Source organism: Triplophysa rosa, unplaced genomic scaffold (assembly GCF_024868665.1).
Source record: "Triplophysa rosa unplaced genomic scaffold, Trosa_1v2 scaffold447, whole genome shotgun sequence".
Classification (NCBI taxonomy): Eukaryota; Metazoa; Chordata; class Actinopteri; order Cypriniformes; family Nemacheilidae; genus Triplophysa; species Triplophysa rosa.
In genome coordinates, this window is record NW_026634450.1 from 16,232 (window position 1) to 41,936 (window position 25,705).

Consider the following 25,705-nt stretch of genomic DNA (forward strand, 5'->3'; position numbering starts at 1 on the left):
GAAAACTTATGTAGCACATTTACTTTAAAGAGTTTTCCATATCCTGCAGAAACTGTCAAATAACACTGATCATATGAGAAGACAAAGAGACAGAAAAGAAAAAAGAAACAATCGGATGCATGGTAATACTGTATTCATGGGTCAGAAGCATATTAACAGCTTTCTAGTACAACAATGTTTTCATATTGGTCATTCTTTTCATCGCGCTTTATTTTTAAAAGAATAAAAAAATGACAGCGACTGTTCTGAAGATGGAGATTTGCACACATGCCGACTTTTTTTCTTGAAATGGTGAAGGAATGTTTGTCAAAATGGAATGGCATCTCAAGAGTTTACAGAGTGTCACGACGGGAGTCCAGCTGAGTCACGGTGCAGCTCATAATGTCACGTAATGTCCATCTGCAGCGCACAAGTCTTGGAGGTGACGATAAGAACACTTTTCAAAAGAACAGACACAAGCAAACACAGCAAACTTTCACTCGCCCTCTCGCTCTCTCTCTCTCTCTCTCTCTCTCGCTCACACAGGCACACCTTCAAAGGCAACAGATGTGTGGTCTCCATGACAACAATGTCTCTGTGGCAACCGGAACACCACATTCCACGAGAATGTTCAATGATGTCACAACGGCGTTGACATTCTGGTCCTCCTTCAGGTTCTGATCAATGATATGAAGAATACTCTGAATCTATGGATAAAATACTGACGAAAACGATCGAAGAAATCAGGATTAAAATACGACACAGAACACACGGAAATACACTGCGGCCACCTTGGTCCCTCATTTCAGTCGTCTGTGTCCAACACACCGCATCTCAACTCCAATAGAAAGAACAAACAAATGTCAAAATGGACTCAAACAATGGATTTGAAAGTGAACTGAAGGCAGTTAGCGTTTCTTCTGCTTCGATTGTTGCGTTTTCTCCAATGGAAAACCGCGACATACAGTACCAGTTTTCTCATAGTTCCTAGTGTTTTTGATTTTTTTACATTCCAAAACGTATCCATGGCAACTCCATCCGTAAGCACAATGGTGTCACACAGGCAGGCGCACACAGGCATCTTCCTGCTGAGACACGTGAGAGCACAGATGCAGGTTTTCTTTTCAAATAGCAACAACATTCATAGGTTTTCATCAAGATGAATGTGAACGTACTCACGTCTGATGTGTGTGTCGATTGTTCGGTGTGTGTTCACCCTCTCTCCGACTGCTCCAGATATGCAGCTCCAGGTTTAGCAACTCTATTGCTCTGTGGAAACAGAACAGTACAGCACACACAGAGTGAAACAATCAAATCCGGCGTGTACGTGTTAGCGGTGAGCCTGGGCTCTCTTACCTTGTGCTTTGGACACCTCAGAGAAAAGTTGTCTTCGTTTAGAGAGCAATCTTTGGAAAGGAGAACAGTTGAACATTAGGGGTCACTCAAACGATCCAGAAGAATCTGTCACAAAAACTAAAGGCTTTCACGTCTCACCTGCCTCGATGGCACAAAGGTAGTGGTACCGATGCGTGCAGCCTTTACTGTAGCAGCCAAGTGTTGAGCCAACCATGTCGCAATGAGAGCAGCTCTGAGGAACGGCAAGAGAAACAAGCAAACATTCAAAATACAGCTCTTCACATCTACTCTAGCCACTGTCACATCATACAAACTTACCGCGTCTCTGGCACCATCCAGCGCCTCCTGAAGGCCATAGATTCTGCCATTAACTAGATACACACCGCTGGTCCAGACGATGCAGCTCTCGTGCACCCACAGCTCCTCAGGATCTAGGGGCACCAGCGGGAGTTGGGCGAGCTGGGCCATGGGACCCATGAAGTCCAGGCTGGGCGGAGGAGGCTGGAACGGCAGCGACGCTTTGCTGTTGATAGGGATTCTTCCTGGTAAATCTTCGCTGGATTTGTGTCTTCTTTTGAAACGTGGATGAGACGTGAGTTTTCTGTGCTGGGGCCTCTGCTGTGAATCTTCTAGCTGCAGCTGCTTTGGTACAACTACGCTATCCGCTTCTTGCACTTTTGATGCACCCAGACAACTTGCCAGTTGATCTGCCTGCTGATCCTGGCTGTGAGTGGCAACCTTTGAGGCATAGCTGCTGGTCTTAGTGTTCTGGAAAGGCATTTCCTCAGGAGAGGCGGTGCCAAAGGTAGTGGCCGGAGATGTCGGGTTCGTTGCTTGACTTGCTGTGCAATCGCTGTCTGTAGACGACTTGACGTTTTGAGTGTCTTGTAAACGGCTATCCTGTGGAGTGGAGTCTCTTGAAATGGTCACATTGAGTCCTGTGGCGGCTGGCCCGTGGTAGGACAAGGTTTGACGGATTTGAGGTGGATTCTTAGGAAGCTTGGCGGCATACTCAGCAGGGTAAAATGGCCCATAAAGATCCCCGAGATTTTTGTAATTGGCCCACTTCTGACAAAGGCAGCATAACAGACGGCCAGTGTGTCCGGTCTCTGCTGACACAGGCCCTGGCAGAACAAATCCAGACGAAGGAAGTGTCTTCCCTGACTGTAAAGCAGAATCAACCTGCTCAGATACCCAACTTTCCTTGCTCCTTTCATTCTCCTTTTCTCTTCTTACCAGCTGAGATGACACAGATGTATTTAACAGGGCATCCACCCCAAAATGACCTGCTTTGGCTCCACTTTTGGATTTCTCTTCCTCTCCATTGACTATTGTACAAACTGCTCCAATCTCTGCAATCTTTTGCTCTACATGTATGTAAGGGGAGAAAACGTTATTTCTGGCATCTGAGAATATTCCACAAAGGCCCATGTTTCCCCTGCTGCTAGCCTGAACGTGCAGCTCCTCTTTGGAAGACATTCCTCTCCTCCTCCTCCCCTGCCCGCCACCGGAATCAACAGCTTCATTGCCCTCTTTTACCTTTTTCTGTTTGGGTCTAGCAGGCTTTACATCTTCCTCTGGCTGGGTTTCTTCATTCTCTGTGTCCACCTTCATCATCTGCATTTGAACAGGAGGCTCCACTGATGGACAGGGTTCCTGGTCAGGTGGTGTTGATGTTTGTGGCACGTCACCTGCGAAGTCTGAGGCTGGATCACACTGAGGGGAAGTCGAAGGTGAGGCAAGAGGGGTAGCGGCTATGCTAGCTGCTGCATTCTGGACTGGAGCTTGTGCCCGTTTCTGCTTGTTCACACTGCCTACCGGGCGTCCTTTTTTCTTACCCGATGGAAAGTAACCTTTAGGCACAATGTTTTCTGATGATTTGGACTCTGGGCTTGACAAATTGAGAGAGGTCATCTGGTGCTGAGAAGCTTTGGAAAGGTGGTGATGCCCAGGACTATGACCAGCGGCGGTGCCATAGTAATCCCCAGCCGCATAATCATCGAAGCTCATGCCAGTTTCTTGCAGTTTTTGCCTGAGCAGGTTAGCAGCCGACTGCTCACCGCGCCTGGTTTCCAGCTGTTGGTAGGTGTTTGTGAACTGCTGTATGTCAGACAATGCAGATGAGGATGGAGGAGGGGATCCTTGTACAGGGCAAGGCAATGGAGGTGGAGGTGGCAGGGGTCCTAACAAAGTAAAGTCATCCTTGTCGTTTTCACCGACCAAAGAGCCAGAGGATCCAGCAGCACCTAATCCAAAGTCAAAATCTTTTGGCAAACCTCTGAGGGCACCACTTGAGGTTGATGTTGATGTTGCTGCCACCAGTTTAAGAGACTGCGAATCACAAGAGTAGGCACCTTCAACTGCTCGATATGGCATTAGATCGTTTAACGTATGAGCATCATCGAGGTAAGATAAACAGCCCTCGTCTCCCTGAGCAACACTAGAAAATGAAGCGCCACCCTCAGGATCAGGTACGTCAGAGGCGTAGAGAGATATGTCTGAGTAATCAGAATCTATGTGACTATTATTGAAGGTCGATTTCTTTACGCTGGGAGTGATTTTCTGCACAATGGCTTCCAGTTTTAGACCACGACCTTTTCTTGGGGGAAGAATCTTTGTTTTGCACTGCGGAGGCGAGTTAGCATTGGATTGCTGTGTCGTTGGGGAAGCCAGTTTTGGCTGAGTATCAGTGTTACCAGAAGAGTTGTTGCTTACATGTCTAGAGTCAGAGTGAGACGATGGCGAGTGATAAGATGATGCTGGTCGCTGAACTGGACCATCATGATGCTGCCTCTTAGCTGGAATAGGAGAAATAAAGGACCTCACTCTTCTTCTCATGATTAAGGGGTTTGTTTCAGCTGATCCTCCGCTTTTGGTGAGTCTCTGGCCCTGCTGACTCCCTTGGGTGGCCTTATTGGTGTGCCCAGCCAGGCTGACGTCGAAAGATTTGGCTGATTCTTCTGCACTCTTGTCTGAAATCTTGTCCCCTTCTCTTAGTTTAGGAACAGTATTTGCAACTGGCGGAGAACCAACATGCTCACGAGGGACTACAGCGGGTTCAGGATAAACATCCCACATTTTCATGTCAAAGTGTGAAGCAGAATAAGAGTGCTGTCGAGATGAAACGTGATGCTGACTGGGCAGAATTCCACTTGGAGACTGGGACTTGTGTTCAGCTAGTCTCTGTGAAACATGCCTGTCCATATCTTTCAGCCTGTATCTGTCAGAAGTCCAGTCAGATTGGTCTTGAGGAGGTACACTCGGTGAAAAAGCTTGTAATTTGTTAGGCGAGGGTGTGGTTTTAGAATATGATGTACCTGTGTGGAATGGACGATGAGGAGTAGAGTGGGAGATTATTTTTGGCCCATCCATGGTGTCATTAAACACATAAGTTCGGAAAGCCTCAACAGCCTGGGAATATGACTGGTGCCTCAGATTTGAGGACATTTGAGTAAAATGTGTTAGGTTGCTGGCTGGTTCACAGGTGCCTTTGACACGACTGATCCTTTCAGAGTCAGAACCGACATCTACAAAGGGGTGAAGGGACTTGTGAGGATGCTTAACGGCTGGTGTGCTGCAGAATCCATCAGCGTTATGACCTGCAGGATCAATCTTTGGTGCGTCCTCATTGTTTTGCTCATTCTTTACCTTTATATCCTCCTTGCTGCAGTCTTGGTCATATGAAGATGAAAATGATTTTTGAATGACTGAAGGGCCAGAGGTTCCTCTGTCTCTCTCTGGTGTCGTTCGTCGTGAAGGGGACACGTCACAGATAACTGAGCGCCTTCCTGAAGATGATGTCTGACTAATATGACCGACTGCACATGTTAACGGCTCAGTTTCTTGTAACAGCAGTTGCTCCACAGCGGAGGGAGAAGTGCCATATTTGGATGCTTTCCGATGCTGCAAAGAATAGTCAGCTAAATTAATGTGCTTTGGGGGGGCTCCTGTTGGGAGATCTGATGTCTGCTGCATGTGGCTGGGTGACAGACTGCTTTTGCCTTTTTCTAAGGGCATTTCATGAGTCAGGTTGGGTCTTTGTGCTTCAGAATCCCAAGTGGGATGATGTGGGCCTATCGCCAGCTCTTTATCCGGTCCCTGATTTTGACTGAAATTTGGTGGTTTTCCAGTGGCTATTTGACTGAACAGGACATTCGTTGCAGCCATTCCATGCAAGCTCAAATTTTCTATCGTACTGTATGGTAGTCTAGTTTGATAACGATGATCTTGAGATCGATTACGAACGCTAGATGTCTGATCACGATGTCCGTAGCGTCTATCTAAGTGATGACCTTGAAGGACTTCTTGCAAAAGACTGGGAAACGATGGCTGAAACGAAGAACTGCTTTCAAGACCTTTCGAAACAACCCCTCTCCCACCTTCCCCAGCAAAAACACTAATGTCCTTCCTGGCAATAGATCCATAGCTGGCCTGTAACTGATGATGACTGGGGTATCTATTTGTGCCCGCTTCACTCGCTGGTCCAGACTTTCCCTTATTCTTTGTGCTCATGCAGGCGTTGTAAAGTACCTCAGGTTTATTGTATTTATACAAATGTGCGTGAGAATTATTTGAGGGTATGTTCTGGCCACTTTCTTCTTTAGGGGACATATCATATGGTGAAACATATGTTTCCATGCAGATCTCCCTGTCTCCATTGTGATTTCTTGTCTCTCTAAGGATGCTGACATCATATTGCTCTTCAGGACAGCCGTGTTTGAGCCGCGTTTGAGAAACCGCATACCGTGAAGACTTGACTGCTGAATGCTTACTGGATTCAGTGTTCATTTCAGATCGTGTAGAAACGATGACCCCAACACCTCCAATGTTATGTTGTTCGGAAATATTTATGTGTTTATTTGGATCGTCACACTGCTGGGCATCAGTCTCAGCGTCATTCTGTAAGGGAAAGACAGAGTGTACTTCCCTTGCACTTGTAAAACTATTCTCAAATTTTTCTCTGTGACAGGGAGGATCTCCCATTTCAACCTCACTTTCTTCATCTTTAATCATCTTCTGCCCTGTCATTCCATCATTATCGGCATGACCGATGTTTCTTTCAGGCACACATTTCTGATGTGTAGATTTAGTAGTAGATGGAGGTTTTGTGCTGAGTTCTGCAGAAGGATGAACTGACAGTGGTGGTGGTGGGGACGAGGAGGGATTTTCTGGTGTCTTTGATTGAGACCCAGCAGCCGGCAGTTTTGAAACAGCTGAAATAACCCCAGAATTAACTTGCAGATCTAGCCCATGCTGACTACGTTCTAACAGCATGTGGGTCTGCGATGATGGGTAGCTGGCTGGCTCGGATTCATTGCTAGTTCCACTTGCGCGTTTGATTCTTTTACGCTGATCCCCCTTAGTTTCAGACCTTTCTTCATTTGCTGCAGTCTGTCCACTGACACTGGAACTTGCACATTTATTTTGGATTGCAGGCACTGACTGAGATCCCTGCTCTCTGCTCTTCTTCTGGGAGAGCACGGTGTCTGTTAGCAGCATGTGTTGCACTGTGTTTGGCAAATTCTCCACTTGAGATGTCAGAGCATTGAGGCTATTTAGACCAGGGTCAGCATGATAAAGCGAGCTGTCTTCTCCTGTACCCCCCCTATGAGGCCCTGGGGCCGCTCGGTTCTGATTTGTGGCCGGTTGCCCCAGCCCTGCATTGTGGCCAAAACCAACTAGACTGCTACCGCAACTACTGACGCTGCTGTTAGAGTTAGGAGTTGGGCTCAGTTGAGGCACAGCCTGCAAAAGCCGTCCGTGGCTTTGGCTGCTATGAGCATTTAAAACAGAAGGCAGGGATGACGCCTGCATCTGGGCAACTGTACTGTTTCCCTCTGAACTGCCCATTAGTGGAGAGGATGAAGAGCTGCAGCCTGGAGACTGTACAGCAGATGGAGCAGGGGAGGGATTGGATATGGGGCTGTAGTTTTGAGTCTGTAGATTTTGGGAGTGCATAGGAGATTTAGCAATGTCTTGGGTGAGGGGTGGAGGCAGAGCAGGACTGGAAGGGATGGAGGAATGGGACATTTTGGGGTGTGCAGGGGCATGATGCTGCATTTTGAGGGAAGGGTCGTAACCCGCTATGGTGCTCTGGGAGGCATGCTGAGAGTGAGGGGCATGCTTGTGAAGGGACTGCGACTGCGGTGAATATGGCGTGAGAGTAGCCGACGAGTAGCTTTGAACCACATTCTCAGAGCTGCTTAAAGCAGATGCGCTTGGATTGGACCGAGTGGGTGAGTTATTAATTTTGGCATCCGTGCTGTTGCCGCTGCTGCTCACGTCATATCTTTGTGGTGAGGAGTTATACATTCCAGTAGAGCCTGAGGTTGCATTAATGGGGGCATAGTGTCCAAACTGGGAGGGTACTCGGTTTCCAGAAAGAGAGTATGCCCGATGATGTTGTAATCCTTGATGGGAGGGATATTTCTGACCATGCTGGCGTTGATGCATTGGAGTACCTGATTGTACTGGAGTGTTATGAGTCATACCATATTGCTGGGAGGGAGAAAATGAGCCAGCACCACCACTGCCGCTACTACTACTACTACTACTAGCAGCCCCAACTCCAGACGCAGTGTTGGAGCCATAATCCATTGGGTAAGGAGAAATCATTCCAGAGGACGACCCCGATCCAGATAAATGTTGATACTGATGAGGTGCATGTCCATCCATGTTTGTGTACCTAAATCCTGCACCATATCCTCTGCGGCTTCTTTCCCTTCCACTTACTGAAAAATAATAGTCCATACTCTCTTTACGGTAAGAGCTTCCACTGTGAGCATTTCCCTGGGTCATCTCTCCAGTCACCCTCCTAGATCCATAAGCATGTACAGGAGAAGCATGTAGAAGATGTTGTTGGCTTCTCAGGTGCAGGTGCTGCCCGTGACTGAGCAGGTTAGGTTGAGCTTGCTGCATGGCAGCATAGTCATCCGAGGATCTGGGGGAAATCTGAAGGTCTGATGTGTGTGACTGATACGGAGAACTGACGACACTTCCTCCCCGGCTAAATCCTGGATGAAGTGGTACTGGACTGTTGGGGAAATTCTGCATTTTCCGAGTTTTGGATGAGCTTTAACTGGCAATTCGTTTTTCAAAAAAATCCAAATGGCAAATTGGAATGTTTTGTTTTAGCTTTTCCAGAAGCTAAAGATTGGTAAAAAAAATCATATAAACATGACTTTACACTAAAGATTACAAAAAGCGAAACTGTAGCCACATCTGTAGCAGGAGACACCAGCAAATGTCTGCCAATTCAAAGTGAGTTTTAGAAAATAAAACAGCAGATCCGATATGCTGCTTGAATTAGAGAATTAAATGACACGAGTCAATGAAAAATATAGCAGCAGCACGTTCATTAACAAAAATGGTGTCACACTACGTGGCTTGGCACGATTTTCAAAGGGCTGTGTAAAATGAAAACTGGTTTAGTGTTGTCACAATACGTCTCTGCCAGCCAGAAAGTAAAAAATACCTCACCAAAAACACAACTCAGTTGAGTCTTTGCCTTCTGGTAACTGTGCAAATGTATGTAGCAGCCATGCAGTGGAATTATAACAGTTCATTGATAAAACGTTTGGCACATATATTCACTGAAACTGCAGATAGTATAAAAACATCAAGAGTTTATGATCATGATTCTTGTGTAATGAGGATTTGATGCTCTCTCCAGTCATGTTTTCTTTGAAATCGTTGTTATCAAATATCGCTCAGATTTATCCAAACATATGATGTTTCCATATTAGCTCTTCATTCCAGCAGGATCCCTTTCTTCTTATTTTGTTTCTTTGCTGGTCCAACCCTTATCCATTATCATCAGTGTTGGTGGTCCGTGGTCAGTGTCATGCCATCCAGTTGCTTGTTCAGTCGTGTCCTCTCACTGTTGTTTGTTTCTTTTTTTGAGATGGTCTGAAAACAAAGAGAAAACACAGCACATAAATAATCCAGATCTTACCGCTTTAGTTTTACATTCATACTAGGGCTGCAGCAATCGATTATTTTAGTAATCGAGTATTCTACTGATTTTTCCATCGATTAATCGGGTATTCGGATAATAAGTACTTTTTCTTTATTAAAGAGCAATACTAAATATATAAGAGAAAATAAGACAGGCCTCTTAAAATTAACAACAAATTTGTTTCCTTTTTAGAAAAATTAACATATTTATTGCTGAAATTGCATACATTAATATCTGTGAAAACTAAACCCATTTAGTACATTCCATTGCCATATTATATTCAAAATGCAATATAACACAAATGTATAAATAAGAATCATTAATAAAAATAGAAAGAATAATTTCAAAGGTAAACAACTAACTTCAGCTTATGCATGATGCATTTAGTTTATCTAAATTAGTTTTAGTTTCTTTTTTACTATTAAATAGTAATATATTTGTCCACATAAAAATACCGAGTTAACCGGACATTTATTTTGGCAGGTCGTCGGAAGACGCTTATTTTTTAGTGTGTTAGCTTCACTCAGTAAAATGTTCTGAAATAAACTCTCAGAGAAACTCAGGAGATGAAGTTCATGTGTTCATGTCCTCATTCAGCGCAGACGCAGACAAATTCATGAGCATCACGCGTGTAGCACGTTAAACTGTGCAGTTCATTCCCTCAGACACGCAGAACAGACAGATGACATGTGTAAATAACAGGATTCGGCGTCCACAAGTCCGCATCTAGTTTGATGGACTCAATGCAGCCGCAAAACAAGTTTCACTCGCAAAATAGACTAAAACTAAGTAAAATAGCAGTTCACCATTTCAATAAGCTATCAGTTATTTATCAGCATGAGAAACACGTGTGAGCAGACTCAAATGCATGTGTCTCACGGTGAATGCATGAGACTTGAGAGCCTGTAACATGAACAGAGTTTAGCGGGCTGTGCGTCAGTAATAACGGTCCGTGGGGAAACGCAGTGCTCCGTGTGTACTGTAGTTAAATGGATTAAACGAGGCTTCGAGGCAACAAAAATTGCCTCAATGATTTTTTGTATTCGAATTACTTGAGGAATCGTTTCAGCCCTAATTCATACATCATCATCGTTCAAATAACAACTCAAGTGAACTACAATGAAACACAGGTGTTCAACAATTGCATAGGAAAACATTTAATTGATCTATAGCGCTTTTCCCAAATTTGGACTGTTGAAAAGTTGCTTTACATACCCCTAGACAGTAGAAACAGATATAATGTAATTCTGAAAAATATACACATATTAAACATAGAATTATTGTGGTATTATTATGGGTCAAGCCCTGAAGGGGCCAACAATAGAGATGCACCAATTGCAATTTTCTTTGCCGATTCTGGTTTCCGGTTTATTATAAGTGAAACCTGCCGATTCCAATTTTCTATCCACAAACTATAATTGACAGTATACTGTATATAAAACCATATTAACTTTTCTTCAATACACATTTTCTTATTTTCATTACATAAATGTTTGAACATTACAATTTCCCTACATGCAGTTCTCCAAGCTGCATTAAATTACAGAATCTTCTCTTTCCCAAACAACTCTTAAATTGAAGAACTCTGTGACTGAAAAGAAGTACAAATAATGAAATATAACTAAACATGTCACTTAATTTACCTTTTTCATTTTTGTACTCCTCTCACAAAAGTCTAAGATAACAATAAAATACTTCAACTTTATTCTCGTCTGTTTCTGAAACTACCATTGCTTTATTTCATTTTTTCTGACATGTAAAATAAATTGTCTTTATCTTGGGTCTGTAGTATTAAAAGAAGTGGGTTGATTTTTGCTGTGTGATGCGTGTGCACGCCGTGCGTGCAGTCAGCGGACATGAGAGATGCGCGTCAGTCAGCAGAGACTCGCGGTCCGGTGGACACACATGCGAGTACAAACGAGCCGTTAAAGACAAGCTGTGCGCACGCACGTTTACATGTTTACTTGCGGCTTTGAGTGTACTGACGGCTGTGACGTTCTTGCCCGCATCACGGGCAACAGAAGATCGGCTTGGAGTCGGCGAAACGTGAGACTGACCGGCCGGTCATATGAAAGATTCCGGTCTCTGGCCGGTCAATCGGTGCCCCTCTAGCCAACAACCCTACTGGATCCGTTAGTGTTCTTCCCTATTCTTCTTCTGCCATAGAAGTCTATGGCAGCACAAACAAGTATTTTCAAGTTGTTTTCCCTCATTAGCAGGGTCATACAGAATCTGCATACTTTCTTGTAAATTCCACATTACAATTTGTACACAAATATAAATGTGTGTAAATGTGTTCAAATAGTCTAAAAATGCTGCCTGTCTATGCATTTAAATGCAGATGACAGCAGATTTGGTTGTGCTTATTTAAAAAGAGGCTGTTTACACTCTGAATACACTCTGAATTCAATTGAACCAACAGAAAAGCTGCATGTCAAGACCATATTTATATATTATACTGTAAGAAAAAGTATACATTTTATTGTTTATAGAGTTTAAAGCAAAACGAAAGGGCTTGTTAGGTTATTATGTTGATTTTAGTTTGTGATAATGACACTTTTCTGCATGTTCACAACGCAACGTAAAGATAACTTCAAATAAAACTTAACAAGAGAATTCGGTCACAGCAAACAGCGCATACTAGTAACTCGCTCATGTTATGTGTGTCTAATTGTCAATAGCAAGCACAAAATCCACAGAATTCCACAGAGTTTTCATGGGAGCGTCTGCCGCTAGAGCACCTCTTGAGGTCGGGAAGTGCACCTTCCCTGAGACCTGCACAGGTCTCTCTCTCGCCTGCAGTATTTTGTGTACGTCCGGCACTTCTGTTGGAAACACTTTAAAAACCAGTCAATTTGCATGGTCGCCAGTGGCAATGTCCTCAAAAATATCACTTTTAGTCGCAAATGCGACCGTTTTAGGCGCAGTCTGGAGCCCTGCATGGGACGTATATAAGTAGTACTACCTGCGAAAATGATTGTATGTAAGATTGTAATGTACGTACTGAATTGACCACAAAATGTTTTCAGATAATGGACGGGCATCAGAAATACCTGTCATTTCATCCAAAGGCTCGTGCACTTACATCAGGACTTTACCACTAAAGAAATTGAAGGCAAAGTGAGTTGGAGTAATATAAAGCAACATGACTGGCTAACAGAGGTGGGAAGAGTAGCCAAAATCTTTACTCAAGTAAAATTTTCCCATCAGTAAAGGGCTTGTTATGTTTTCCTAAGATCCACTGTATTCTTAGGGAACATTCATATGCTCGTTGTTGGGCGGTAAGTGAGTGAGAGAGGACCAGAGGTGGGTAGAGTAGCCAAAATCTTTACTCAAGTAAAAGTACAAGTAACTAGAGAAATTGTTACTCAAGTAAAAGTAAAAGTCACTATTTTAAAAATGACTTGAGTAAAAGTAAAAGAGTATGCAATGAAAAAACTACTCAAGTAGCTAGTTACTTAGTTACTTTGTATCTGATTATATAGGCCTACTACATAAAATTAATATTAACGCCAATATTTTAATATGACATTTTAATCAATATTTTTAATTATCATAAGCAGATATCTTTGCAATATACTAGAGAGACTAATGAATAGACAAACACAGAAGAGACGAGCATTTCTGTAAATTTCATCTAGTCCTGATGTCAATGTAGTTTACACAACTTATTTAGAATAATAGACCATGTCACACTAAAGCATGAACTAAACTCAGAGCATTTCCTAAGATGATCTACAACAGGAGTCTTCAGCTAAAATCGCTTGAGGTCCAGTAAACAAACCGTCCTTACCAGCCGAGGTCCAGACAATTAAATACCTAAAAACATGAATTGATGGTTTTTGGCAGACGAAAGAAATAAAAACGACAGCATAACAATGTCTGACAACAATATAATGAAGGAAAATGTGCAAAATGCCCTAATCTCTAAACCTGCACTGAACATACATTCATTTCAACATGAACAACTATAAAATAAAACTACAGTGTTGTTTTCTGCTGAACTGAGATGAACAAATAGCAGCATCAAGTTGCGACTGATCATCCTCTGATAACATTTCAGCTCTTCTTGTGGCTGGTGCAGCGGAAAGTGGGGTTTGTTCAATATTTTATTTTAGTTCATGTCTTTATTTTCCTTCTAAACGTGTTTCACACGCAGCCTTCATGCACTCTTTTATTATTTTCCCATCAGTAAAGGGTTTGTTATGTTTTCCTAAGATCCACTGTATTCTTAATGAACATTCATATGCTCGTTGTTGGGCGGTAAGTGAGTGAGGGAGGACGCGTGTAGATCACTCATACTGGGCTTTGAGCTCATATATTTCCGTGTTCTTACCTCAGACTACTGTGGGTAAGTTTCTTCAAAGTGTCCATGTCTAGTTTCATAATGCCGTTTAAGGTTTCCAATTTTGACAACCGCAACAGACTCCGAGCAAATGAGACAAACCGGTCTCGTGCATGTCGATGCAGGAAGAATAAATGCAAATCTCTCGACCCATTCAATGGTTTTCAGCGTCAACTTTTCTAACTTTTGAAAAGGACATTGTTTTCAGTCACTGAGAGTTACATCTGTCTGCGTGCTGTGCAGCGAAGCTGTCTCGGCTCTCTTCACTCATCGATCTTACTTGTAAACAAACAGTAAACAGTGAACCACACGCCCATCAACAAGTTTTCTTCCTTCTGTTCTTCAAATGTATATTTCTGCAAGCCCACGTCTCTGTGTCTGACAGGTAACGCGCATGTTGCTGTGTCTGACGAACAGGTCGTGCGGGTGCGCGCATATGGTGGGCATTTATCATTGCTGACAAACAATATGACACATTTGCAGTTTTGATTGTATAGATATAGATTCATATCCACTTCATCCAACGCTCTTTGTGTTCTGCGTGTTCTTAAGTTTCGCGCTACGAGGAGTGAGTAATCCTGCTTCAGATGATTCAGATCGTGCTGCGAACTGAACAAATCATTTGAACTGATTCATTAGCCTATTCAAATGGTTTTGCCCATTGTTCAATTAATGCTTTCAAAAGAATCGACTCAAAAGAATCGATTACTCGGGAATGCCCGTAAAAAGAGACGACGACCTTGAAATAAACAACGCGTTTTAAAAAGCATATTTTAAAATGAAGGAACGAAGGAACGTCACGCAATGTAAGTTATGTAACGAAGTAAAAGTACAGATTTTCTATTAGAAATTTACTCAAGTAAGAGTAAAAGTACACACTTTTAATTTTACTTAAAAAGTATATATTTTCCTAAATGTTACTCAAGTAAATGTAACGAAGTAAATGTAGCGCGTTACTACCCACCTCTGCTGGCTAATTTAGAATCCCATCAACCATTTACTTAGCAGACAACATTCACTGGCAGAAATGACACATGATGAAAAGACTGGATTATTGATTGTTTTGAGCGTTTGTCAGCTCAAATCTCTTCAACACAATGCTGCTTTATGACCTGTCAACAACCCACATCCTGCTGCTGGCATTTTCACTGTCACACAACATACAAATAAACACAATTAGTATTGTTATCATTTAACATGCTGTATCCAGGGGTCACCAACTAGCGGACCTCAAAGCCTTTTGACGTAATAAATGAACGCCTAACATTATTTTCTAATGCAATCAAATTTATAGCAGGCACATCAAGGTCTGCTCAGTAGCAGTTTGGCGCCACGGACAGTTAACATATGCGCACTGTTGCTACGTACAGACATCAACGTCGTGAAGAGAGCCGAGACAGACTCGCTGCACAGCGCGCAGACAGATGTAACTGTCAGTGACTGAAAAACAATGTCCTTTTCAAAAGTTAGAAAAGTTGATGCTGAAAACCATGTTTTCCGAGATGAATGGGTCGAGAGATTTGCATTTATTCTTCCTGCATCGACATGCACGAGACCGGTTTGTCTCATTTGCTCGGAGTCTGTTGCGGTTGTCAAAATTGGAAACCTTAAACGGCATTATGAAACTAGACATAGACACTTTGAAGAAACTTACCCACAGTAGTCTGAGGTAAGAACACGGAAATATATGAGCTCAAAGCCCAGTATGAGCGATCTACACGGGTCCTCCCCAGAGGTGGGTAGTAACGCGCTACATTTACTTCGTTACATTTACTTACTGGAAATTATGTACTTTTAAAGTAAAATCAAAAGTTGGTACTTTTACTCTTACTTGAGTATAATTCTAATTGAAAATCTGTACTTTTACTTCGTTACATTGCGTGACGTTCCTTCGTTCCTTCATTTTAAAATATGCATTATAAAATGCGTCGTTTATTTCAAGTTTGTCGTGTCTTTTTACGGGGGCATTCCTGAGTGATCGATTCTTTTGAGTCGATTCTTTTGAAAGCATTAAGTGAACAATGGGCAAAGCTGTCTGAATAGGTTCACGAATCAATTCAAATGATTTATTCAGTTCACAGCACGATCTGAAGTGGCGGGTTACTCACTCCTCGTAGCGTGAAACTTAAGAACACGCAAAACACAAAAAGCGTTGGATGAAGTGGATATGAATCTATATCTATCAAACCAAAACTGCAAATGTGTCATATTGTTTGCCAGCGATGATAAATGCCCGCCATATGCGTGACCTGTTCGTCAGCCACAGCAACATGCGCGTTACCTGTCAGACACAGAGACGTGGGCTTGCAGAAATATACATTTGAAGAACAGAAGGAAGAAAACTTGTTGATGGGCGTGTGGTTCACTGTTTACTGTTTGTTTACAAGTATAGAGCTTTTCACCACACACGCGTGACACAACACGAGAAAACATGAGTTTTGTCTGAAATTAGTTTGTATTTCATATAAGAGAGCACTGCAGATGTTCTAATCTAGATCATTTTAGGAAATGCTCTGACTTTAGTTAATGCATTTTAAACGCAAAACTCTCCAGGTTCACTTTAGTTTGACATGGTCTATTATTCTAAATAAGTTGTGTAGGCTACGTTAACATTGGGACTAGATGAAATTTACAGAAATGCTTGTCTCTTCTGTGTTTGTCTATTCTTTAGTATATGTGTGTATAATGCAAAGATATCTGCTTTTGATAATAATAATAAAAAATATTGATTAAAATATAATATTAAAATATTGCCATTATTATTAATTTTATGAAGTATATAATCAGATACAAAGTAACTAAGTAACTAGCTACTTGAGTAGTTTTTTCATTGCATACTTTTTTACTTTTACTCAAGTCATTTTTAAAATAGTGACTTTTACTTTTACTTGAGTAACAATTTCTCTAGTTACTTGTACTTTTACTTGAGTAAAGATTTTGGCTACTCTACCCACCTCTGGTCCTCTCTCACTCACTTACCGCCCAACAACGAGCATATGAATGTTCCCTAAGAATACAGTGGATCTTAGGAAAACATAACAAGCCCTTTACTGATGGGAAAATAATAAAAGAGTGCATGAAGGCTGCGTGTGAAACACGTTTAGAAGGAAAATAAAGACATGAACTAAAATAAAATATTGAACAAACCCCACTTTCAGCTGCACCAGCCACAAGAAGAGCTGAAATGTTATCAGAGGATGATCAGTCGCAACTTGATGCTGCTATTTGTTCATCTCAGTTCAGAAGAAAACAACACTGTAGTTTTATTTTATAGTTGTTCATGTTGAAATGAATGTATGTTCAGTGCAGGTTTAGAGATTAGGGCATTTTGCACATTTTCCTTCATTATATTGTTGTCAGACATTGTTATGCCGTCGTATAGTTATGAAAAGACATGTTTATTTCTTTGGTCTGCCAAAAACCATCAATTCATGATTTTAGGCATTTAATTGTCTGGACCTCGGCCGGTAAGGAGGGTTTGTTTACTGGACCTCAAGCGATTTTAGTTGAACACTCCTGCTGTATACGGTCCTTCAACTAATCAAAGTTAGATTCAAAATCACACCGGAAGACTTAGTTTTCATCACACCGGAAGACCTGTTCCTACACTTTTAGAAATATAAGAATAAAAAAAAGATTGCCATTTTCTAAGACACTTGTAAAATGATATATATGGTATTAATTAACATTTGAATACTTTTGTACTTATTTATACAAGTTGTAATTTACTAAACCATGCTTGAGACAGTCACAAACTACAGTCAGACACATTTAGCTCAAAAATGAAAAATACAATCTAGTAACAATTCAAAGCCGTTTTAATAACAATAGCTCCGTCGGAGCCGATAGCCTAGTGGGCGGTGCTCCGACAAGTGGCACGGTTGCGCATCGGGTGACCCGGGTTCGATTCCCGTCTCATGGTCCTTTCCCGAACCCACTCCCTTCTCTCTCCCACATTGCTTCCTGTCCTCTCTAACAAACAGCTGTACAATTAAAGGCAAAAACGCCAAAAACAAATCTTCAAAAAAAAAAAAGTTTTATACAAATAACAACAGCTCCACATAAGACAAGGAAACCTTTAACCATCATTCAATACAGCATTTTAATTGATGACAATACTAATTCTATTCATTTGTATGTTGTGTGACACCGTGTCAACACCGGTCGCGACAGGCTGCTTGTTCTTAATGGGTTTGTCGCGCCGCATCCAGTGTAGACAAAATGTAAAATTATAATGGTTCTAATGCGTTTCAAATGTCTTTTGTCGTGTCGCGCCGGTCGCGTCCCGTGTAGACACGGTGTGACAGTGAAAATGTCGTGATTCTGGCTCGTCGTGTCATGTCTTTCTTGATCTTGTGGTAGAATCACGGCAGGATCCCTTGTTATGTGTGGAGAGAGTCATTTTGACCCTGTCGGCCTTCGATACTCTCTCCGGTCTTTGTCTGTGTTCCCGCCCTTTTGTATCTCTCGTTATTGGTTGTTTATTAGTTCATGCCCCACACCTGTTCCCCTTTGATTTGTCCCTCTATTTAATGCCCCTGTGTTCTCTTGTCTGGTGTCGGATCATTGTTCTGTTATGTTGTACTGTTATGTTGCGTGTGGGTGAGTTTTTGTCTTGTTAGTCTAGTTTGAAGTAGTCCTTTGTGATGTGTTATTAGTTTAGTCTTGTCAGTTTGGTTAATCTTGTTCTTGTTTCTGTTTTGTTATGTTTACCCCCACGTGGGTCTTTGTTTTGAGTTTGGTGTATTATTTATTAAAAGTCCTGTTAACCCCTTACCCGCTGTCTGCACTTGGGTCCTCTGTCCTTGTCTCCGTGTCCTCACCATCCACGTTCATGACAGAAAATGCCATGTCATCAACCAATGTTTTACCAGAGCATCTCAACAAACTCTATGACTAAAAGCAAATGGTTAAACATTAGTTCTGCACGATAATTTATCGCGATACCACTAAATCCTTTTGTAATCGAGCTGGCTGCGATATGCAATGTGTCGATATTTTTTTTAATGCGTAGCTTGTCCGTGAAGCACGGCTCTGGGACCAGTAGGAAATGCTGCTCGATCTAAAAGCAGTGCGAGTTTGAGTCGCTTATAAAGTGCATTTGAAAAAGCAACACCCGTCAAACATGATCATTATAAATATACTTTATTATCATAAAAATACCTGATGAGGCTTGAGTAACAGTGATAAAAAATGTCCATAGGCATTTCCTAGATTCTAGAACGTGTTATAGTCTTCTCCTGCAGTGTGTATTTGGAGTTTCCGCACGAGCGCGCCCTCTGGCTTTCGGATGCAGCAGCCTTTTCCCGTACTTCACTCAAAAGCTGTGCATAAATCACGTGATATTTATCGTCAGTTTATCGTGACAGCCTTATTAAACATCACAGGATCACCCATGAGCGTCACAACTGAGCTACGGCAAAATACTGACCATAGGCAACATGTTACACATTATATCATGATATGACGCTGTAAGATCACTGTGATCTAACCAAACCAATCACACAACACCAACCCTTCTACTGTTTATACACACAAATGCTCATTTGTTAAGTAAACAAAACTATTGCAATAACAAATATAATAATAAAAACCTAACATATTGTAAGACTCATCAGTGAATGTGATTTCAGCATACAGTAGAACAGAATAGAACAGGGCTGCAGCTATCGATTCTTTTACTAATCGAGTATTCTACTGATTTTCCATCGATTAATCGGGTATTCGGATAATAAGTACTTTTTCTTTATTAAAAAGCAATACTAAATATACAAGAGAAAATAAGACAGGTCTCTTAAAATGAGTAAAACAACTAATTTGTTTCCTTTTTAGAACAATTAGTTTTTATTGCTGAAATAGCATACATTAATATCTGCGAAAACTAAACCCATTTACTACATTCCATTGCCATATTAAATTAAAAATGCAATATAATACAAATATATAAATAAGAAACATGAATAAAAATGGAACTAATAATTTCAAACAATAGCCTATGACTTTTATTTTGGCAGGTTGTCAGAAGACCCTTATTTTTTAGTATGTCTGTTTCTTCACTCTAACAATAACATGTTTGTGAAATAAACTCTCAGAGCAACTCTGGAGGTGAAGTTCATGTCCTCATTCAGCGCAGACGCAGACAAATTCATGAGCATCACGCGTGTAGCACGTTAAACAGTGCAGTTCATTCACTCAGACACGCAGAACAGACAGATGACATGTGTAAATAACAGGATTCGCTGTCCACTAGTCCGCATCTAGTTTGATGGACTCAATGCAGCCGGAAAACAAGTTTCACTCGTAAAATAGACTAAAACTAAGTCAAATATCAGTTCACCATTTCAAAGCTATTAGGGCTGTGACGGTGCTAATAGCCAAATCGACCGCAGTGGTGCGGTGGTTGAGAAATATATATTATTTATATAAATAATATTTACATTATTATATTTGCGTGTAGCAACCCCATGACGAGTGGAAGAGAAATATAGACCTTATTTAAATACTTGAAATTGTTAAATAATTGAAATATGATATTTGAAATAAATGAGGATGAAACATCCGTCAATGTTTAACGCGCAAATCCATCAGTGAAACGGCACGCTACAGCATATAAAACATTTAAATAAACATCAGTAAATAATGAAAACTTAAATGATATAAGAAAGCTAAATACTAAATAAAAAAGCTCTTGTTGCAGTAACTTCAGTCAGTGGCGTATTAACCCTTACAGTCCTTAACAATTCCATTTGAAACAAACTGTTTAAACCTACATTGGCTTTCCTATTCAGATTGCCATAAAAACTTTACTTTTTCCGACTCGTTGATGTGAAACTTACTTGTTGACATTGTCCAGATTAAAATGTGTACAGCTGCACTAAATGCGCGTTCAGAAGATGTGCACAGGAGCGCAAATGAAGAGATGTCTCTCCGCAACCGCGGCAAAACCTGCGCGCGCTCCGACACTAAGCAAGCGGGTCATAGCCAGTTTTGATTTTACGTATCTGTTCATTTCACAACAAGATCCATTGCAGAAGCCGCAGAATAACCTGGGTTTTGCCGTGCAGGCCCGCGCTCGAACGCACCAACGGAAACGTATGCCAATAATTTCTGTTAATTTAAAATCTTTTAAATAAAACCACCCACAACTGAAAGGCTACAACTAGCAATCGTTATCGCAACTCTCATATTTATTACACCTATATTTGTCAGAGTGACCTGCACTACCGCCGGTGGCAGTTCACCATCATGGCACTTTACCACCACGGTGGTGCGGTTGTTACGGCAACCGTCACAGCCCTATAAACTATCAGTTATTTATCAGCATGAGAAACGCGTGTGAACATACTAAAACGCGTGTGTCTCACGGTGAATGCATGAGACTGTAACATGAATAGAGTTTAGCGGGCTGTGCGTCAGTAATAACGGCCCGTGGGGAAACGCAGTGCTCCGTGTGTACTGTAGTTAAATGGATTAAACGAGGCTTCGAGGCAACAAAAATTGCCTCGATGATTTTTTGTATTCGAATAAGTCGAGTTACTCGAGGAATCGTTTCAGCCCTAGAGCAGAATATTTCTTTAATCAAGAACAAAAATCGTTTATTCACTCTCACGACTTTGTAAATCTGTATGTGAGTCTTTCTTCAGTGGTACACAAAATAAGATATTTTGAAAAATGTCTCAGTGGTTTTGTGTTCATACAATGGAAGTCAATGGAGTTCAGTGTTGTTTGATTATCAACATTCTTCAAAATATCTACTTTTGTGTTCTGATGAAGAAAGAAACTCATACAGGTTTCACATGACACGATGAGGATGAATAAATGTCATTTTGCCTCATGTCTCATTTTTTACATTATAAACACAGAGTTGTTGTCCATTGTTACATGAACAAAATCTTGATACAGTAAAATGTTAGCCTAAAAATGGCACATTCTTACAAAAAAATAAAAAACACCATCAAAAGCAGGTGATATTTGTAACTACCACAGTCCATTTAACAGACATCTTGTATTCACCAGCAAATGAATATCACGAGCGATTTATTATACAAATCATCAATAAAATCACACAGTGGCAATTATTTAGACTCACACAGAACAGAAGACAGTACAGTACAGCAGTTTTTCTTTTTTTTGTTTAAATGAATGAAGTACTTGGAGCACAATGCAAGATTTTAACAAAATTCAGACGGACAAAATCATTACACATGTAGACTCAAAGAAATACATCTGTTGCTGAACTTTCTTCAAGCGCGGACAGCAGATCCACACGTCATCAACCGAGTAAACCCTACTAAACTTAAACCTGTCAAAGCTATTCGAGCATTTTAAAAAAGAAAGAAAGAGAAACTTGATTTAACTGTTTTTCAACATTCACAATAACATCACCTCCACCACACACACAACATCCAATAAAAACACTTTCAGATACCCACATGCCTTCTTTTAAACAGGGAGAAAACAACGATCTAGTTCTATGTTTACTCTACCTATCCAGTCCGAGGCAAAGCATGCTGGGAAATCCTCAGCCCAAATAAGCACCACAACAGTCCCAACTCATTGACATGATGTTGATTTTTCCACATTCTTTTCTAGGAACTTTGCACAAGTCACCTGAACAAGAATGTGTGCAGAGATCTCACAGCGCGTACACTAACACAACATCACACTGTATGATGTTTCTCAAGGGTCTCATGCACGTGAACGGTGTCATTAGTCGCGTGCACGCGAGTCTATCACCTCTCATACAATAGAAATGAGTTTTTGGCCGCAGTTTTCATCACAAATAACCCTACACAAAAAGGGTCACTATTAGGCTTATAGTCTTTGTTTGTGAGAGAGTTTTTGTTTGTTACTGTTGGTTGTTTGTTTGTTTGTTTGTTTGTTTGCGTGAGGTCATCGTCGTCAGTGATGCTCTTCACACTCTGCAGTTTTATTTGGCCATTTTACGTGAGGTTCATTGTTATCATACACAAAATGTAATAATAAGGAATGTCCCGGGTCAGGTCCAGTTCCAGTGCGATCGCGTGACTGTTTATTAGATTCAAATCCAATCTGGCATTAATCATGGAGTTACGGTACGATATCGAGCGAGAAACATCGAGAAATGAGCTGAGCTCGTCCATCATCGGTTCTGCATTTTATTTTTTCTTCACTGCACATTAGCTTTAGCTCTTTAGCATCTGTGCAGAAAAACCAAACCCATAAGCAAAATCGGTTAGAATTTACAAACGCGTCGAAAACGAATAACGCGACACACAGCGCCAGACATTGTGTGGAAATAAACACCAGACTGTAAAAACTATGACTGAAAACACTCACACATCAACACGAATGGCTGGTAATATGACGATGTTTTTACCGGACAGGCCCGTCTGATCTCCACGGGCTCGAGTCCCGCGGCCCGCCGCTCCGCCCGCACCGACCCGCGGCTCACGCGCCGCGCACAACCGCCTCACGGAACCGTCCGGGCCTCAGTATCCGACAAACACGAAGCCCGTTTCTCTCTTGCCGTTTTTTTTCTTCTTTTGTCTTACTCACGTCAGGAAACGAAAGAGAGGAGCTCGAGCGGTCCACGCGCTCCCGCCCCCCTCACGCGCGCACCGCATCCATCACGCACACGCGTGTGACGCGACAAGAACGCGATGCCACATCTGTAATGTTTTACTGACGCCTCAAACCCTCGCCACTTGCGTCGACGTTCAAATGGAGGCTATTTATTATTGTCACGGGATCCCATCAGACACTCAATATAAGTTGATGAACGTCAATCATTATTATTATTCGGGGTCTGGATCAATGTGCGTGACGTTATGGGTTTGCGTATCAACAACGGTATTACTGAACGCTTTTCTGTTGTGTTTAGCAGCGAATCAATGGACCAGTTTTCTAATATCGGTGTGAATTGTTCTTATAAGACGCATCTGCATGTGCTCGTCGATGATTGGTCAGGCGTGTCGGTGACAGACAGCGATGCGCTACGATCGAACCCCCAAACCGCAGCTCCTATAGAGACAGACGTCTATTTCCATCATGGTTACCATAGCAACTGAGTCACAGCGGCCTAAGTGTGGATAAATCACAGTGCACACATTTACACAGACGTCTAAAGTATGAAGACGCGCGACACGTTTCATAATAAAATGAAGCCATCAGCGCAGAGGTGTTGTTTCATATCCTCAGTCTTCTTGTACGTCACTGAAACGTAAACAAACGAACATGTGTGTGTTCACGGTCATCTCTGTCTTTGTGCTTCACAGAAAGCATCAACACAACATTTTCCAACCTGAAAACAATACGAGGTGATAAGTTGCAGTTGATCATCACATGTGTTTATTTTGACTAAATTCTTATGACAGAAAGAGATGTTGACCGTTTCCAAAAGACACACAGACAGACCCAACGCATTGTCAGTAGTGACCCACACAGACGCCACTATAGTTTCCATTAAAACCCATTAGGATTTCAGTGATGGTTTCTGTTGTTTTTTAGGCAGAGGTATAGTGATATTGTGTTAGAAGGACAGCTTTCTTTTTACTTCTGTCTGTAGTAACTAAGCAACACTAGCAGCATCACGTGATCCGACAGCCCAGAGTGAGCAAAAGCTCGTGAATAATAACACACTCACTCACTTTCTCATGACATTATATTGACATGTAAGGTGAAAATATAACGTTCTTATGTTAGTTTATCCATGATCATCATGTTGTTGCCTGTTAACGGCGGATTCTCCAACAGTTATGATCTGTACTTTATCATTGCATTATATCCCACTTCATATTTAATTGGGTGTTTTCATTGAGTACGAAGCACCTGTAGGGGGCGCACTAAACTTTTAAAATCTCAATCTTGTCATCTTAATTGGGGAAAATAGTCCAACACGTTTTTTAAAGTGTTTTATACTGTAGTATGTGCGACAAGTTCAAATGAAACGCGAAAAGACGCCTTATGGATTCAATACAATATATTACCACAGTCACTTAAAGGAACAAGGACAAGGATCTTAAATGTTATATGAAAACCTCCCGATAGAAGTTTACACGTGTACGTAACCCTACTGTTATTGGGCTAGAAACATAAAGCAACACTTAAAATCAGCCTGTACATCAATACATAATATAACCTGATGAGTGTTAGGTCAATCAATCCAGAAGAGTGACATTCTCCATATTTATCACAATGTATTTTATAATTATTATTAAATTAAAAAGTTTCGTATTTTAAAACTAATGAATTATGATCAATGTAGTGAAAACAACTGTTGGATTATACACTCACCTAAAGGATTATTAGGAACACCTGTTCAATTTCTCATTAATGCAATTATCTAATCAACCAATCACATGGCAGTTGCTTCAATGCATTTAGGGGTGTGGTCCTGGTCAAGACAATCTCCTGAACTCCAAACTGAATGTCAGAATGGGAAAGAAAGGTGATTTAAGCAATTTTGAGCGTGGCATGGTTGTTGGTGCCAGACGGGCCGGTCTGAGTATTTCACAATCTGCTCAGTTACTGGGATTTTCACGCACAACCATTTCTAGGGTTTACAAAGAATGGTGTGAAAAGGGAAAAACATCCAGTATGCGGCAGTCCTGTGGGCGAAAATGCCTTGTTGATGCTAGAGGTCAGAGGAGAATGGGCCGACTGATTCAAGCTGATAGAAGAGCAACTTTGACTGAAATAACCACTCGTTACAACCGAGGTATGCAGCAAAGCATTTGTGAAGCCACAACACGCACAACCTTGAGGCAGATGGGCTACAACAGCAGAAGACCCCACCGGGTACCACTCATCTCCACTACAAATAGGAAAAAGAGGCTACAATTTGCACGAGCTCACCAAAATTGGACAGTTGAAGACTGGAAAAATGTTGCCTGGTCTGATGAGTCTCGATTTCTGTTGAGACATTCAAATGGTAGAGTCAGAATTTGGCGTAAACAGAATGAGAACATGGATCCATCATGCCTTGTTACCACTGTGCAGGCTGGTGGTGGTGGTGTAATGGTGTGGGGGATGTTTTCTTGGCACACTTTAGGCCCCTTAGTGCCAATTGGGCATCGTTTAAATGCCAC

General features: G+C 41.5%; 1 protein-coding gene across 5 annotated transcripts; it reads right to left on the reverse strand.

The window, feature by feature from the left end:
* On the reverse strand, positions 1-25,182 carry tcf20 (transcription factor 20). 5 transcript variants are annotated; one of them, XM_057328359.1, is made up of 6 exons: positions 22,956-25,182; positions 1,654-9,243; positions 1,474-1,567; positions 1,336-1,385; positions 1,159-1,248; positions 1-1,067 (listed from the first exon to the last, which is right to left on the reverse strand). In XM_057328359.1, exons 2-5 carry the CDS (start codon positions 8,386-8,388, stop codon positions 1,192-1,194), a joined length of 6,936 nt encoding a protein of 2,311 aa, XP_057184342.1. In that variant the 5' UTR covers positions 8,389-9,243; positions 22,956-25,182; the 3' UTR covers positions 1-1,067; positions 1,159-1,191. The 5 variants fall into 5 exon arrangements, with proteins under 5 accessions (XP_057184342.1, XP_057184344.1, XP_057184343.1 ...); XM_057328361.1 differs by having other exon boundaries at positions 1-1,064; positions 1,155-1,248; XM_057328360.1 differs by having other exon boundaries at positions 1,155-1,248.
* Positions 25,183-25,705: the final 523 nt, after the last annotated feature.

Coding starts and splice junctions, on each gene's coding strand:
- tcf20 (XM_057328359.1), bottom strand. CDS start 8,388: ATGCAGAATTTCCCCAACAGTCCAGTACCACTTCATCCAGGATTTAGC. Junction 1,386..1,473: donor CCTTTGTGCCATCGAGGCAG/GTGAGACGTGAA, acceptor TCCTTTCCAAAG/ATTGCTCTCTAAACGAAGAC. Junction 1,249..1,335: donor TGAGGTGTCCAAAGCACAAG/GTAAGAGAGCCC, acceptor CTGTTTCCACAG/AGCAATAGAGTTGCTAAACC.